Genomic DNA, 15,981 nt, shown 5'->3' on the forward strand with positions numbered 1-15,981 from the left:
CAGTATTTTTTGCAGGTTCTTCTCTTTCTTATATTAAAAAGAGAAAATGTTTTTAATATAAGAAAAATCCAAAGAGCTACTGTTGGATTTGAAACAAACAAACAAACAAACAAACAACAAGAACACTGTGGCCTGTAATTTCTTATCATTTCATGGTGTCTGTGAGATATCGAATGCTGTCAAAGATGTTAAAAATGTGTTCTAGCACTTCAGAACAATCAGTTATTATATAGAGTAATGCTTGATTGATTGACACCACAGTACTGGTGAACTCTTGTCTGCATGTAATCGTTAGGAAATCACTGTGGTGTAAGAGGAATAAAATACTCGGGGATGTGCTGTTATAGGAAAATAATCAACTTCAGAATGGTAAATGGTCTGCACTTATGGTACATTCATGAGTACATTACATTCATGAGTTCACTCTTCCACTCCTAGTGTGATAATGTGAGGTAGACACAGGTGTTACTGTGACCTCTTGACATCCTTCATTCACTAGGCTCTGATCCTGCGGGTGACGCAGCCCACATCTTCAAGCAGTCATCTGTTTGCACATATAGCACGACAAATAACTAACCGCACTTGAAGCCTCCATAAAATTACAAATGAAACACCCAAAACTGTATACGGTACCATAACGAAAACGAACTCTATGTTCATACGTGAAATTCTGGAGGCAACGTCGGATGGTGTGGCGTGGGGACGTAATGACGTGTGCCGTTAATCGATCTATGTTCTGTAACGTGTAACATAGGAACATGATAGGAATATTCTAAAAGTGACTCGTGTAAAAACCTTGATCAGAATATTATATGTCTTATTCAGAATAAGGTCAATAATTAGATTACTGCGGTCCATGTAAACGTAGTCAATGATCCAGAACTGGAGATGCTCAAAACGACATTTTTCTTGGGGCTGCAATGCTTTCCAAATGCTTGGATGATTCATTTCAGGATCATATCGATCAGCACATACGATGTGTAGTGTGTTATATACCTCCAAGGCGGCTTCTCCCATTGTGTGAAGCAGAACATTCTCATCTTCATTCATGTGGTGCACCTCTGTGTATGCGTGTGTGTATATATATACTTTTATTTTATACATCTTCTGATACCATGTTGTACTTTGGGTTCGTGTGGTGAGAATAATAAACACGAGAGAGAGAGAGAGAGAGAGAGAGAGAGAGAGAGAGAGAGAGAGAGAGAGAGAGAGAGAGAGAGGTGTCTGAGTACAACATAATGAAGCTTTACTTCCCATAAGCACACATTCACATACACCTTCAGCAGGTCAAGAACACGCCCCCAATCACGTGACGTCCACTAGTATACACACATATACTACAGCTACAAATGCATTTCAGTCTTTACTTTCCTTCTTCCAACTTTCATATTCTCATCTAACATCTAATTTTCACAGGGAAAAAAGACGCCATTTGTACTTCTTCCTTTTTTCAAGTATTTACAGCCATTCACACCTTCATATTTGGCGCCTTAACTAGTCAGCGCGCGCGCGAATCGGAGGTTTCTCCTCCCACAAATGTTCCATGTTGCGTTTTTTGAGGGGTGCCACAAATTTACAAGATTATTGTTCTCGCCAAAAATGACATACATTTATTTTGTAATTACTACGCATAGTAAGAACCAAGTACGTATAGATAAACTACATATAAATGACACAAATGTAACTTGCGCTTGATGTAATATAAGCACATTAGTGTACTCGTTCCCCCTCCTATTATCCTGCGTTTATATCGTCCTCCCGTCGAATCCTCTTTGGCGCTCTAGATAAATTTTTAACCCACCCGTATTCCTACAGATCCCACCTCCTGTAATCGGATTGACTAGTAAATAATAAAACAATTGACGTACAGGTGTATTAGCCAATCCTGGAACGGGTTTTTTAGTAGCCAAGTACCCAATCCTATCCAAGACCTCGGAATACGGATAGGAAAACAAATGATGCGGCCAGGCAGTCACCTCTCTTCAGTCGCAAAGCTGTTCAGGAGACCCAATAATGTTTCTGCTATTATCGCTATAAGTTAATTCAAAAGTTTTCTGCTATTTATTAAAAAAATAATAATGTTGGAAGAAGATTTGAAAGTCCCTGACGAGCTTTTTAAGGACGTGAAGTTTTATGTCGTCGGGGATATTGACCAAAAGGTGAAGTTTTTTTTTTTCCCTCTTTCTGTCACAGTTAGCATGTTAGCATGTTTTCAGTGCTAGCTAGTTGTGCTATGAACCAAAACTGACTAGCCTTATAAAAAAAAACAACAACAAACATACAGGTTTAACATTAGCTTCTATGCACGCGCTAATTTCAGTTCAACTCATGAGTGACGTTAATATCGTGAAGTGATGAAGTATAATTTTATGGGAGCTTAGCCAGAATGCTAACGCTAACTAACCAGCCACCTATAATGCAGAGTAAGGCGTGTTAGCTAGCTAGCTAGCTAGCTAGAATGCTAATAAATAAATGGCAGTTGTAGTTAGACGTGTTAATAATTCTTATATTAACAGCAGATATCAGATATTAACATTCTAGAGTGTGTGTTGTTCAGAGCTGTTAGCAGGAAGACTAGCTTGCTAGCTCAGATGTTAACAGCTGAAACTGTGCTCAAAGTTGGGCTCTGAAACTAATTTACTTCAAGATTTCAAAATGATTTAAGGGTTGGAAATGTTTTTAAGCCATGAAATAACCCAGTGACTGTGTGTAGACCTAAAGCCACTTTGAGGCAGAATCAGAATCATTTTTTAACACAGTAGTTTGTTGTTGAATGAAACTCCAGGTTAATGATGTTGTTAAATATATTGTTGAGATTTTAACTGTGTTGTGACAGGTCAGAAAAAGAGATGCACCAACTTACCATACGATTAGTTTTTTTGAGACGGTACTGATTGTTTTAGAAACCGATATCGACAGTGATTGATCGATTAAGTCCTTAAATCACAAAAATTATTTTGAAAAAAAAAAAATTCGGTTGTGAGTTGAAACATGAGATCGCAGTATCGGTCACTGATAAGACCGAGGATGTTCCGTTGACCAATAGGAGCACACCGTGCTCACGCTACAGCTACGAATATAATAATATCTAACGTAGAGAAATCTCTGTATACCTCCAGCTCAGTTTGAGGAAGGTTTTTTTTTCATCACGAGCCGGTTTCCTGATCGCCGACGTAAGCAGAATGTACCTATTACGGTTGCGTTCTTTAATCTCAGGTCTATCGCTGGAGGATCTTCATGGTGTAAAACGTGGCAAGAGTTTATCGAGATCTTGCACAGTGTGACAAGGAATAATCTTTTTAAAAAAACAAGAAAACCCTGATTCGACTGAACTATGTACGATCTGTTGATGTAATTTCAGGTGGTGCAGCTGCTGAAGTCGGGTAAAGGAAAGGAAGTGTCGTACATTGCCCTCGCCACGCACATCATCACAGAGGATGGAGACAACTCGGAGGTCAGCGAGGCGCGCGAGGTCTTCTTCTTACCTGTCGTAAAGGTAAAGATCGTGAGGGCATCACAATTATATCGTTATTTAAATACGATAAGTAAATTAGAATCATACCGGAGTGTGATAGTTGATGGTAGCAGAGCTGTACTTATGCAAAGGTTTTAATAGAATAGAATGTCTATTATTATTAGTTTATTAAAATGTTTGAGGGTGTTCTAGGTGTAAAACTTATTGAGATGGGTTTATTATTTATTTATTTATTTATTTATTTGTAAAAGTGATAAGTGTAAACTGATGTGGTGGAGGTGTTGAATGTAAACTTTACTGTGACTTATTTAGTATCTTTTCGTGTTTGTTTTGGAAACTTAATAAACTTTATTGTGAGGTGTGTTTTTGTGGTTTTTTTTTGGGTGGGGGAGATGTTGTATTAACTTTCTATTGATGTGTGTTTTCTTTTCTTTTCCTTTTCTCAGCCCACGTGGGTGATCCTATCGGTCAGATGTGGAGACCTGCTTCCGTATCCTTCAGAAAAATTCTGCACGCATGTATAATGAATATATTTTAATATAAATTTGTACCTGATGTAAACAGTCCTGTGCTGCTGTGATGTTTTCAGATTACAGTAAGAGCCGTTAGTATGTTTGTTGTCTCTGAATAGTGTAATCGATTATCAGCGCATGTGCAGCTCATTTTAATAATAATAATAATAAAACTTTATTTTCTATAGCGCCTTTAAAAGTTGCATCTCAAAGTGCTTTACAATAGAAGAAAATAAAAATACAGTGAAATATAAAGGAAGAGAAACCATGCAATATGAACAAGTAAAAAAAAAAATACAATATAAAAATCATAATAACAGAAAAGCAATACTAAAAAAAAAGTGTGTTTTCAGAGCAGATTTAAAAATACTCAAAGATTCAGCATGCCTAATGTCAGGAGAAGAGTTCCGTAGTTTTGGAGCAAAAGAGGAGAAGGCCCTGTCATTTATTGTTGCCTTGACGAGCCGTTAATCAGCGTTACAGGCTTTTCTCCCGAGTCGGGCCAGCTGTTCTTTGGTGTGCGGGCGTGTCTACCTCACGTAAGATTTTTTACCCTCTTTTCCAGTCGTTAAAACCACGTCCCAGTCTTTCTACATTCTTCCTGCTGTTTTTTATTTTCAGCCTGTTTTCTATCTCTGTGTCTCCCGCGTGCAGCTGACGGAGGATCTCAGCACCCTGTGGGCCTTTATTACGTTTTACGGAGGAGACTGTCAGCTGAATTTCAACAAGAAGTGTACACATCTGGTGGTTCCTGAGCCCAAGGGGGTAAATAACCGTCTGCCTTTTTTTCTTCTCCTCCTTTCTCTCCTCCAGAGTTTATAACCAGCATCTTTGGTTTGCATTTAGATTTGACTCGTCCTTGTGAAAACTGAACGCAGCTCCTTGTCTCGCTGTTTTACGGCTGGAGAGTGTGTTTAGACTGCGTTTAAATGGTGTCTTTGGGTTGTGTTTAACAGCCAGACGTCTACATCTCAGTGTGTGTGTGTGTAGCTTTTACACTAATCCTGGTGCAGTTACTGGTTTTAAAGCTGGGTTTATTGGCCTGTGTTTGGTGTTACAGCTCTTTAGGGCCGGATCGGAGGACGAGTGTGTTTTATAGCCCTCACCCTGATACCTGATCTAAACATTTATCGGCTCTGCCGATGCAAAATCTAACCTAAAACCCCGGGGTCTAGATTTTGTTATATAGTTACATAATTATCAGTATTTTTACTATTCTGCAGTAAAACTCAGCTCGTTATTTATGCTGTGAGAGAAGTCACACTTAAATACGTGCATACTTTATTTATTTAAGGATTAAATAAATACCAACCTGTTCATCCGGTTGGTACTTTTGGCTCAGTTGCTGTTTGGTTTGGATTCTTTTCTCACAGAACAGTTTGTTAAAACGAACCAAAAAGTGGAAAAATGTTGACAGGAGTGTGTACGGCTGAAAACGCTGGAAATAAATGGCAGGAGAAAGTTTGTTTGCTTCCAGTGTAGGATAATTTTTCAGGTGAATTTTAACCTTAAGCTTAAAACCAATAAACCGGTCTGTCCATCATAAAATAAAACGAAGAAATGGTCATTATTAAGCGGCTCGTTAACGGTGCAGTAGATGAGTTTTTTATGTACAAAATATGCAGAACTTAATATAAAATAACGGTTTAAGTCGTAACCTCAGTGCCGACGTATTATCTGGGTGAGAAAACCCATTTGGAAATCAGACTTCCTGTCCAGAGTGCTTGTTCCTGCTTGGAAGGGCCTCACGTTTGTTTGTTTTTTTTTGTCATTTTATAGACCTTGTTTTCTATGGGTTGCTGTCGATCCTGTTGGTGGAGCCTTGTGGAGGGGGCGGGAAAAGAATTAAAAATTTTTTGTTCCTTACAGTTGGAGGGAAAAAAAAGCAGTTTGCTCCTGTTGTGTTAACAACTCTGTATGACCTCTTGTCTGTTTTTTTTAATCTCGAGCTCGCATGTGGTGATGCGTTTGAAAGGTATCGGTTTGTTCCCAGGCGAAATACGAATGCGCCCTGAGGCACAGCGGGATTAAAATAGTCACCCCGGAGTGGATCACCGACTCGGTTAAAGACAAGAGCAGGAAGGACGAGGCGCTTTACCACCCGAGGCTCACTTACTATGAGGAAGAGGAGGAGGAAGATGAGCTCAGTGAGGACGAGCGTAGTTCGCGTTCAGAAGGCAGCAAGCGCTCCAGCCCTGCCTCCTCGCGAGGGGCGTCGCCTTCCAGGCGTCCGCGCTCGCCTTCCCCCAAAGCCGAGGTCATGTTCGATGACTCGGACGAATCGGACAAAGAGGAGCTGAACCTGAACTGGACGCTGTCTAAGCACCGCCTCCAACCGAGCAAAGACACGGCGCTTATTAACCTGTGCGACAGCGTTCCGCCTGTGCCAGGTAACGCCCAGGGCACGGAGCGTCCGGAGATGATCGGTGGGTGGAATTCTGGGCCACGCCCATTGCGGAACATCACCAAGAGCGGAGAGCAGCAGCAGATACCACGACCGCCCAATGTCGCACATGTACGCACAAATTTTATTTTTTTTTATTTTATGATTATATGGTGATGTGTTATTGTAATAATTAATCTGATCATTTGAATTCTGGATTCTGATTGGAGGAAATTTAGTCATTAGTTGTTTAGTAATTAGTGTTGTTCTTGTTAAAGATTCTCCAGAGTTTGACTGCTAAAAGCGTGGAACCGCAGGGAAATCAGAACCAGCCCGGCGTCCCAAATCAGATTCTCTTAAACGCAGCAAAACCTCCACAGCACGCAGCACCACAACTCACTCCTGAAGTGCAGCAGCAGTTACTCCAACACCAGCAACAGCAGCTGCAGCAGCAGCAGCAACAACAGCAGCAGCAGCAGCAGCAGCAGCAACAACAGCAGCAGCAGCAGCAAGCACACCCGATCCCTCCACCACAACAGCAGCAGCAGCAACATGCGCAACAGATGCTCCAGCAGCATCCCATGATGCACCTGCAGCCGCAGGGGATGCAAATGCATCACCCGCAGCAGCAGCAGCAACAACAACAACAACAACAACAGCAGCAGCAGCAGCAGGCAGGGTTTCCTCAAATGCCGCAACAGCCGCATCAGTTCGTCCCGCAGCAGATGCACCAGCAGATGTACTCGCAACATCAGCAACAGCAGCACGGCTTCCTGCAGCAGCAACTGCGACCACCGCAGCAGCAACAGCAGCTTCTCCGACCGCCCTTGCAGCCCCAACAGCAGCATGCGTTACAGCAGCAGTTGCTGCAGCAGCAACACAGGCTCCAACTGCAACTGCAGCAGCAACAACAGCAGCAGCAGCAGCAGCAAAATCAGCAACAGCTGCACCAGCAACATTTACAACAACAACAGCAGCAGCAGCATTTTCTCCAACAGCAGCAACAGCACATGCAGCACCTGCAGCAGCAACAACACCTGCAGCAACAACAGCAACAGCAGCAGCAGCAGCAACAAATACAGAATACGCAGGTACTGCAGCATCAGACGCAGACGGCGCTGCAGCCCGTGCAGCCGCATCAACTGCTGGGCCATGAACCAGGGCAGGAGAGTAAGTACAGCGGAGAGTATACACACTGGCTACCAGTTTTTAAAGGAGTGAAGGTCTGGTTTTATTCATTTGTTTGTTTCTGAAGAAGCACAAAAAATTACAAAAAATTTGTATTGTTAAAAATCATAGAATGTTCTTTCTTTACTTTTTAAATTCTTTAAACAAATCTTTATTTATTAATTAAAGATTTACTTTTTGATGCTTTTTTTTTTTAAATATATTTTTTCTTACAGGTTTTGTTTTTACAGATGCTGACTGGAAGCAGCTGTTAAATTAAAAATAAATAATAACCATTTTATAATTTAATAGGTTTAGTAAGTTTTATCTTTTTAATATAAAAAGATGTGTTCCTCCTTTTAATTAATTGTTAAATAATTGTTTCATTTATAGACATGACCAGTCGTTTCATTGATTGTAAATGATGGTGTTAAAAATTGTTATTAATTGTTTTTAAAATGTATATTTTTTTAAAAATTGTATATCAACTGAGCACTATGAAGTGTTTATTGAATACATTTTTAAAGCAGTGCTGAAAGCAAGAATATTTTATATTTGCTATTTGTTTATTTATTTATTTACTGTTTAAGTTTTATGGAATGTTTAATGTCTTCAGTTCGAACCCTGATCAGTTTAGTGATTGATTCTTCTGTAACGTCTTTCTGCTCAGTTCCTGAGGACGGCTTCCTGGTCGGCTGCGTCTTCGCCATTGCTGATTATCCGGAGCAGATGGCTGACAAGCAGCTTCTGGCCACGTGGAAGCGGGTGAGACTCCGGATCCTTATCCTGCAGTTTAAACTTCACCTCTTTAATCTGGTTTCAAATAAATTTAAAAAAATGGTTACTCGATAACCACTTTTATTGATTTATATATATATAATGCAGATCATTCAGGCGTACGGAGGCTCTGTGGACTCTGCTTTGAACCGCTGCACTCACTTACTGTGTGAAAGTCAAGTCAGCAGCATGTACCTGCAGGTAAGCACACCTGCCTGTCTGTCCTAACAAAGGTGCCATTCGAAGTTATTTGAACTATAAAGGCTTTTTATTGTTCTATTTTGCTTGACTGCGTCAGGCTTTGAGGGAAGGCAAGCGTTGCGTTACGGCTCACTGGCTCAACACGGTGCTGAAGAAGAAGAGGATGGTTCCTCCTCACCGCACGCTCCACCTGCCCTTCAGTTTCCCCCCAGGAGCCAAACCCTGCTCGCAGCACGTACGAATAACACTGCCATGCTTTTTCTCTCTTTCTGCATATTGCATTGTGATTGTTTTTAACCTTTTTTTACTGTGCTCCTCAGATTATTTCAGTCACTGGGTTTGTGGACAGCGATCGAGAGGACCTGAAGCTCATGGCCTACTTAGCTGGAGCTCGCTACACAGGATACCTGTGTCGCAGCAACACCGTTCTCATCTGCAAAGAGTAAACCTCTAATCATTCAGTCAGGAGTTACTAAACTAGGGGTCACGACCCCACACGGGGTTCGCGAGAGAAACTCACAATCTCCTCTTTTGTTTTGTTCGTTCATTTTATAAATACTGTACTAGTGAAGTTCAGCAATAAAAACGGACAAATTCCCCATCCTCCGCTAATCAAACTTAACATTGCGTCTCAAATCACGTACTTATGCACTATTCTAGAGCGTTATAGAGCTCTAACACTAATCACTTTTCCTGTTTGGATTTTAAACACCTTTAAACGTACAGAAAGCTATGTTTTGTGTCACAGCCTTAACTGTAACTATAAACGGATAAATAGTACGTGTTCTATAATAAATAAAGAATTGGAATTATTGCCAAATTGATGCGAGATAAAAGGAATAAAAGAGGTTTTACTAACCTGGTATCTTTTTGTGCTCCGCACGACTTCCAACAAATAACTACTCGTTGTTTTTTCTTTCATGATAAGAATGTTAAAAAAAATAAAAAATTAAGAATGTTATAACAGAGTGTTACACTGGGACAACATCAGCACGCTTCACTGATTTGAAAAGCCACGGACAAAACAGTGTTTTCTTTTCCAAAATTCCTTACCCAAGGACACGTCAGAGAAATTTAATTAGAAATCGAAAAGATCAATACATGAATGTGTGAAGCTTTTGCTGAGGAGTAATAAGTAGTGTTATTGTTCATGGCCTCTCCTTGAAACGTCACGTCAGACTCTCATTTCTGTTCCTTCAAGACCCTGAGAGAGAATTTAACATCAGGTTTAATCATTTCTGTTGATTTAACATTACTCCTTTATAAGGACTGGGAAATCAGACTGTCTATATTTATATGTCTGTCTCTATTAAATAATTGTCCGTATTCGTTTTTGTTTTCCAATTGAAGCACATTCAGTAGGATTGACCGTGTCCCTGTCATGATAAATGATTATTATTAGTAGTAATAGTATAAAATTACTTAATTTATACGTCTCATAAAACTGGTGCATTTTAATAACAGTGTATAAAGTTCATGGCAATATAAATGATCTCTTCTGTGCCTGTGATACTAATCAGGGTGTGTGTGTGTGTGTGTGTGTGTGTGTGTGTGTATTCTAGGCCGAGCGGGCTGAAGTACGAGAAGGCAAAAGAGTGGAGAATCCCGTGTGTAAATGCTCAGTGGCTGTGTGACATCCTGTTGGGAAATTTCGAGGCTTTACGGCAGATCCAGCACAGCCGATACACTCAGTTTAACTTAGCCGAACCTCTCGCTCCTAACACACACCTCGTCCAGAACCTGCTGGGTAAGAAAAAGTCCGTAAAAAGTCTGATCATCTTCACTACTTCATCATTCCCCCCTAAAGTTCCTAAAAAGAATTTTATCTCATGCAAGCAAAACAAAATATTTAATAATGTGATCATATGATGAGTCAGTTACAATCTGGCAACCTTCCTGATCTGTTTACATGTTTAGTAAGGCGTTTATTTCTGTTATGTTGCCATATTGCAGATTTTTACATTTTGTAATTCTTTACGTGACTCCTACAGCAGTTACTGTCTAAAGAAATCGATCATATTATTTTATACAATTCCAGTATTATATTGTCACGACTGATACGTAGATCTTTAATCCCTGTGCTTTGTCGTGCCTTGTTTAATTGATGAATTTTCTCAATGTCCTTTTATTTTGCTCTTCAGCTGCTTGGAGAAATCCTGTAAAAGTCTCGCCGGAAGCGTTGGTGGTAAGAAGACTTTGTTTTAATTGGACATTTGGGACTTGTATTAAGCCTTGTGAAGGACAGAATGTATTATTTATTTATTAGATTATCTGTTGGTCCTGTGATGGGTGTAATCAGTTGGATTTTTATATTAGACGACGTTCTCCTAACTGGTTATAGGGCATTGATCTAAAAGTAACCGGAGAAAGAGCAGTTCTCTCCACCTTATTTTTGTCCAGTGAACAGAAATATAGAAATGTTTTTCAAAATGATCCAAAATAAGTAGCATTAGGTACCCAGGCCTTTATATACCTTTATGGGCAATATGATAATGATGGTATAATATTAATAATGTTATAAATTGTACCACAGTGCACCTTTCTGATGAGAGTGGTTTAGAATGTTTTTTTTTCTTTAAATAAATAAATTAAATATTAAATAAAATTATCTTCTCAACTTTAAAATTTTTTAATACAATTCTTTTTTGCTTTGTTGGCCTGTATATTGTAAGGATTTTATTTTTATTGCAAGCATTTAAAATATATATATATATATTACCCACCCCTACATACCATATATGTTTAATTGTAGGCGTGTCTGTATTTAAAATGCACGCTCAGAGGCCACAAACAGATGGTATTTATGAAGCTTCATTTACACACGCGCCTTTGATCAGTGTATGCACATTTAATGAAATCTGTTGTTATTGTCCTTACGAGAATTTTGAATATTTTGTATAACAAACAATTTAGACCCTACACCATTATTGATAAATGAATTGGACACACCTTATGTGCACCTTGGGTGCAGGTTCTATAAAAGCTCAAAATGTCCAGAAGCAAGCTCTCTCTCTCTCTCTCTCTCTCTCTCTCTCTCTCTCTCTCTCTCTCTCTCTCTCTCTCTCTCTCTCTCTGTCCCCCCACCCCTCTGCTGTTAATAATAATGATGGACTTTTTGTGTGTAGTGCTTTGTGTGTTGTTCATGTGTCTGAGTGTCTCCTGTGCCTGTGTACAGAGCCTCCGCCTGCAGCAGAAACAGAAACAGGCCGAGGGAACTTCACAACCACCCGCCAAGAAGCCCAAGTGAGTTCTGGAGTACACTTAAGTGTGTTTATCCTGGGCGTGTGTGTGTGGGTGGGTGTGTGGATCACAAACAAGTCCATGCTTATTGGTCTGTTTTAACCGTTCCAAAACCTGAACCAGGAAGTTGACAATAGGGCAAGTGTTGGACCGGTTAGGGGTGGTAACCGTGGTAACGCTGCTTCATCATGCTAACTCGTCGTTGATTATTTTACTACACATACAGCAACACATACAGTGGTTTATACCTTTAATGCATTTATAAGAATTTAGGCAGTGAAACGTATGTAAAAAAGACATTTCTGTATTTATGTTATGAATATATAATATTTATAATTCTGATGTTATAGCATTGATGCTATGGCTAATTGCTTTCCCCATTTTCCCCAGTATGGACTAGAACTTAAGATGGGGCTTGTGAGGTAACTAATGCATTCATTATTTCTCTCTGTAGAATAGAGGAGCTGCCCACGCCGTCTAAAAAGCTTCCTCCGGAGTCGACCCCGTATGTTTTCTTCACTGGTTTCGAACCTGTGCAGGCCCAGCAGTATATAAAGGTAAGTGCACACGCTGTATCTCCTCATTTATTGTCGTAGAGCTAGTTATCGGCGTGGATCTCCCGAATACCGGAGATTATAATGCGCTTTCCACTGATTCGTTCTCCAGAACAAGTTCAGGGCAGAATAAAGTCTTAACAGCAGCTTAAGAGCTGAGAGAAATCAACATCTGATCGGCGATGACACTCGAGTGTTGGTGATGACTCACAGCCTCTTACACACGTCCTCGGTCTGTTCCAGAGATTGTACGAGCTCGGCGGTGAAGTGGCGGAGAGCGCGCAGAAGTGCACTCATCTGGTGGCCAGCAAAGTGACGCGCACGGTCAAGTTCCTGACGGCCATCTCTGTTGTTAAGCACATCGTCACTCCAGAGTGGCTGCAGGAGAGCTGGAAATGCCAGAAATTTGTGGGTGAGTCTGAGGGGAGAGGGGTATTAAGTGGGTGAGTCTGAGGGGAGAGGGTGTTAAATGGGTGAGTCTGAGGGGAGAGGGGTATTGAGTGGGTGAGTGAGGGGAGAGGGGTATCAGATGGGAAGAAAAGGCAAATAGGATTTGCAGATATTTATTATATCTACGATAGTCATTATTCTGTTTTTTTAAATACTCTATATATACACACGATGATATCGACTGGTATTTAGGTCAAATTAGTATTTAAAAATTTTTTTTTATAAAGCATTCAGATAAAATTTTCAGGAAGAACCCTGTAATAGTGTGTGTGTGTGTGTGTGTGTGTGTGTGTGTGTGTGTAGATGAACAGAGTTACATGCTGCGGGATGCCGAGGCTGAGGTGCTCTTCTGTTTTAGTCTGGAGGAGTCACTGAAGAAAGCTCATGCTGCTCCACTCTTCAAGGTGATGCTCACCACCCCCTTTACATTCCCTCTTCTTTTCTTCATTTCTCCTCTTGCTTTCACTTCTTCACTCCATTTCCTTCTCTTTTCTCCTTGCTTCTTCCCTTTTTTTCCTCTCGTCTCCTCTCCCTTCCTCCACACTTCTCCTTCACATTTCTCCTCTCTTCTTCTTCTCAAACCTCTTTCTTCTTCACACTTTCTACCCTTGCCTTCTCATAACCATTCCTCCCTTCGCATCTTTTCTCCTCTAGTTTTCTCTTCTTCCTTTTCCTCTTTTGCCCTCCCTCATCTCTTTTCTCCTTTTCAACTTGCCTTTCGTTTTTTCACTCACTGTGCTTTTTTCTGCCTTTACTTCTTTTCCTTTCCTCACTCCTTCAACCATACCCTATTCCTCCCTTCCTTTCTTCTGTCCTCTCTTCTGCCATTACTGCATTTTTCTCTCTCTCTCTCTTCCGGCCTGCGCTGTCCTCCAGCACTGACGTGCGGTGTAATTGAATGTCACAGAGGACTTCATGTGACTGAGACGTACATGTATTAAAGATGTCCGTTCTGTCTCCTCAGGGTAAGTTCTTCTACATAACACCGGGAATCTGTCCGAGCCTCAGCACCATGAGAGCCATTGTTGAAAGCGCCGGGGGGAAGCTGCTTTCCAGACAGCCGTCCTTCCGTAAGATCATGGAGCACAAGCAGAACAAGGTGCTTCCTCTTGTACCTCTCATACCGTTTCATACGCTTTGTAAAAAATTGCTCATGAAAAATGTACGTTTGTTCTCTTTTGTAACAGAACCTACCGGAAATCATCCTCATCTCATGTGACAACGATCTGCACCTGTGCCGTGAATATTTTCTGAAGAACATCGGTAAGGACACGGGGGGGAAAAAAAGACAACACTATATCTATATCATCAACCTTCAGCTTGAAGCTCATTATTTCTCTCTTCCTCTTTCCGTGTTATTAGACGTACACAACGCCGAGTTCATCCTCACCGGAGTTCTGACGCAGATGCTGGATTATCAATCATATCCTTTATACCGGCAATAAAACCCTCAGAGCTCTCGTTCTTTCATCTGTCTGTTTAAGCTGAACCTTTCCTTCCGTCTCTCTCCGTATCACCCCCATTTAAAAAAAACAAACAAAAAAAACATGTACAGTATACTTCAAATATTTCTTACTGTCAGTCGTGTCCTTAACATTCTCACATATAAATTCACATGATCGTGAGGAAGGTCGTCGGGAAGGGAACACTAAACTCTGTCTGTTCTGGTCCACGCTGAAGGTTCCTTTTTATATATATATATATATATATATATATATATATATATATATATATAAAAGAAAGATGATGCAATTTGTTCCTCTGTTTTTTGTTTTTTTTTTCCGTATGTTTTTTTTGTACCTGGTTGAAAAGTCTTTTGTAGAAATTACCAGTGGAGAATAAATAAATAAATAAATCACTGTTATTTTTTAATGATTGTTTTAAATTATGGCTCATTTTTCCTTTTTTATTTTTATTTTATTTTTTTGTTTCGCTTTTTGGAATAAAAGTCTCGTTATTGTGACCCGAACCAAACCGGATCATTTTACGTAATTGCTGTGTAGTATAGTGAGAAAGACAAGCAATAAAATGTATTATAGTATTTAAAAGTATTCTACTTCAGACTAGGAAGATTATTACAGTATTGCGGTATTTTAAAAAAAGAAGGCAAGAAAGAATTTCTCCTCAGTCCAATCAGCAGTCCCATCATTTGCCCATAATTAAAAAAAAAATATTTTAATTTAATTTAGTTTGATTGGGGGGGTACTTATTTTCCCCCTGAAGCACAATTTCAGTATTACTATGTAGTTGTATATAATTGTAATTGTTTATAATATGTGTGTGTGTGTGTGTGTGTGTGTGTGTGTGTGTGTGTGTGTGTGTATATATATATATATATATATATATATATATATATATATATATATATATATATATATATATATATATATATATATATATATATATATATCAGATTTCAGAGGCTGATCATATCTGATTGTCTCATACTCTGATGTAGATCCTCTTTGGTGTGTGTGTGTGTGGGTAGGGGGGTAGACCTCTCTTTAAACCGTTATTCCTGATAGACGGAATTCAATTAATTGTTATAATGAAGTGTTACGGGTACTTACCGGTGGAAGGGAATTGTGTGCCGTGAGCCGTTTTGCCTGGGGCGATCCCCGTGCCCCCACGCTGGGCCGTGGGGGGGAAAGAACCCCTGCTAGTGCCCTTCTAAAAATGGAGAAATTAAAATGCACACAGCCAAGGTCATGTAGTACAAAAGCTACTGGGACAAGGAGCGTCGAACGCTGCTCGCCATGTCCGCTAAAAGAATAAAATAAAGGTCGTTACTGGCATGTCTACGGTTTTACAGTAATAATAATCTTCTTTGAGCTGAAGACATCAATCTACCCGTCAACTTAAAATAAATAAAGAAAGAAATCCACCTGGCACTGTCCCGATCAATCACTACGTTATTATAGATTATAATATTATAAACTATTGTTTATATTACAATTTACGTCATCGATTATTTATTATAAGCTATCCTGGATGAGCCCGGGTTATCATTTCTCTCCCCAACATTACTATAGTTTATCACCTTAGTATCAAAATGCTGTATTTTAAAATTATTACAGTGTTAAAAGGAAAAAAAAAATCTCTTCCTCTAAATAATGCACTTTAGAAGAACAGACATTATCTCAAGAGACTGATTTATATTTTGATTTAATACCCGTGTGGGTCGAATATATATATATATATATATATATATATATATATATA

At 39.7% G+C, this 15,981-nt stretch overlaps 1 protein-coding gene across 2 annotated transcripts; it reads left to right on the forward strand.

Moving 5' to 3' along the window:
* Positions 1-1,832: 1,832 nt before the first annotated feature.
* Positions 1,833-14,468, forward strand: paxip1 (PAX interacting (with transcription-activation domain) protein 1). Of its 2 annotated transcripts, XM_053673705.1 has the most exons (21): positions 1,841-2,159; positions 3,362-3,496; positions 3,922-3,965; positions 4,463-4,526; positions 4,642-4,752; positions 5,981-6,502; positions 6,649-7,540; positions 8,208-8,302; positions 8,423-8,515; positions 8,613-8,750; positions 8,836-8,957; positions 10,078-10,262; positions 10,657-10,700; positions 11,691-11,758; positions 12,210-12,312; positions 12,553-12,721; positions 13,063-13,163; positions 13,724-13,858; positions 13,947-14,022; positions 14,122-14,181; positions 14,362-14,468. In XM_053673705.1, the coding sequence occupies exons 1-21, from the start codon at positions 2,079-2,081 to the stop codon at positions 14,376-14,378; spliced, it is 3,255 nt and encodes a 1,084-aa protein (XP_053529680.1). In that variant the 5' UTR covers positions 1,841-2,078; the 3' UTR covers positions 14,379-14,468. The 2 variants fall into 2 exon arrangements, with proteins under 2 accessions (XP_017351044.1, XP_053529680.1); XM_017495555.3 differs by lacking the exons at positions 13,063-13,163; positions 13,724-13,858; positions 13,947-14,022; positions 14,122-14,181; positions 14,362-14,468 and having other exon boundaries at positions 1,833-2,159; positions 12,422-12,553.
* The last annotated feature ends 1,513 nt before the right edge of the window (positions 14,469-15,981 follow it).

This window comes from Ictalurus punctatus, chromosome 20 (genome assembly GCF_001660625.3).
Source record: "Ictalurus punctatus breed USDA103 chromosome 20, Coco_2.0, whole genome shotgun sequence".
NCBI lineage: Eukaryota > Metazoa > Chordata > Actinopteri > Siluriformes > Ictaluridae > Ictalurus > Ictalurus punctatus.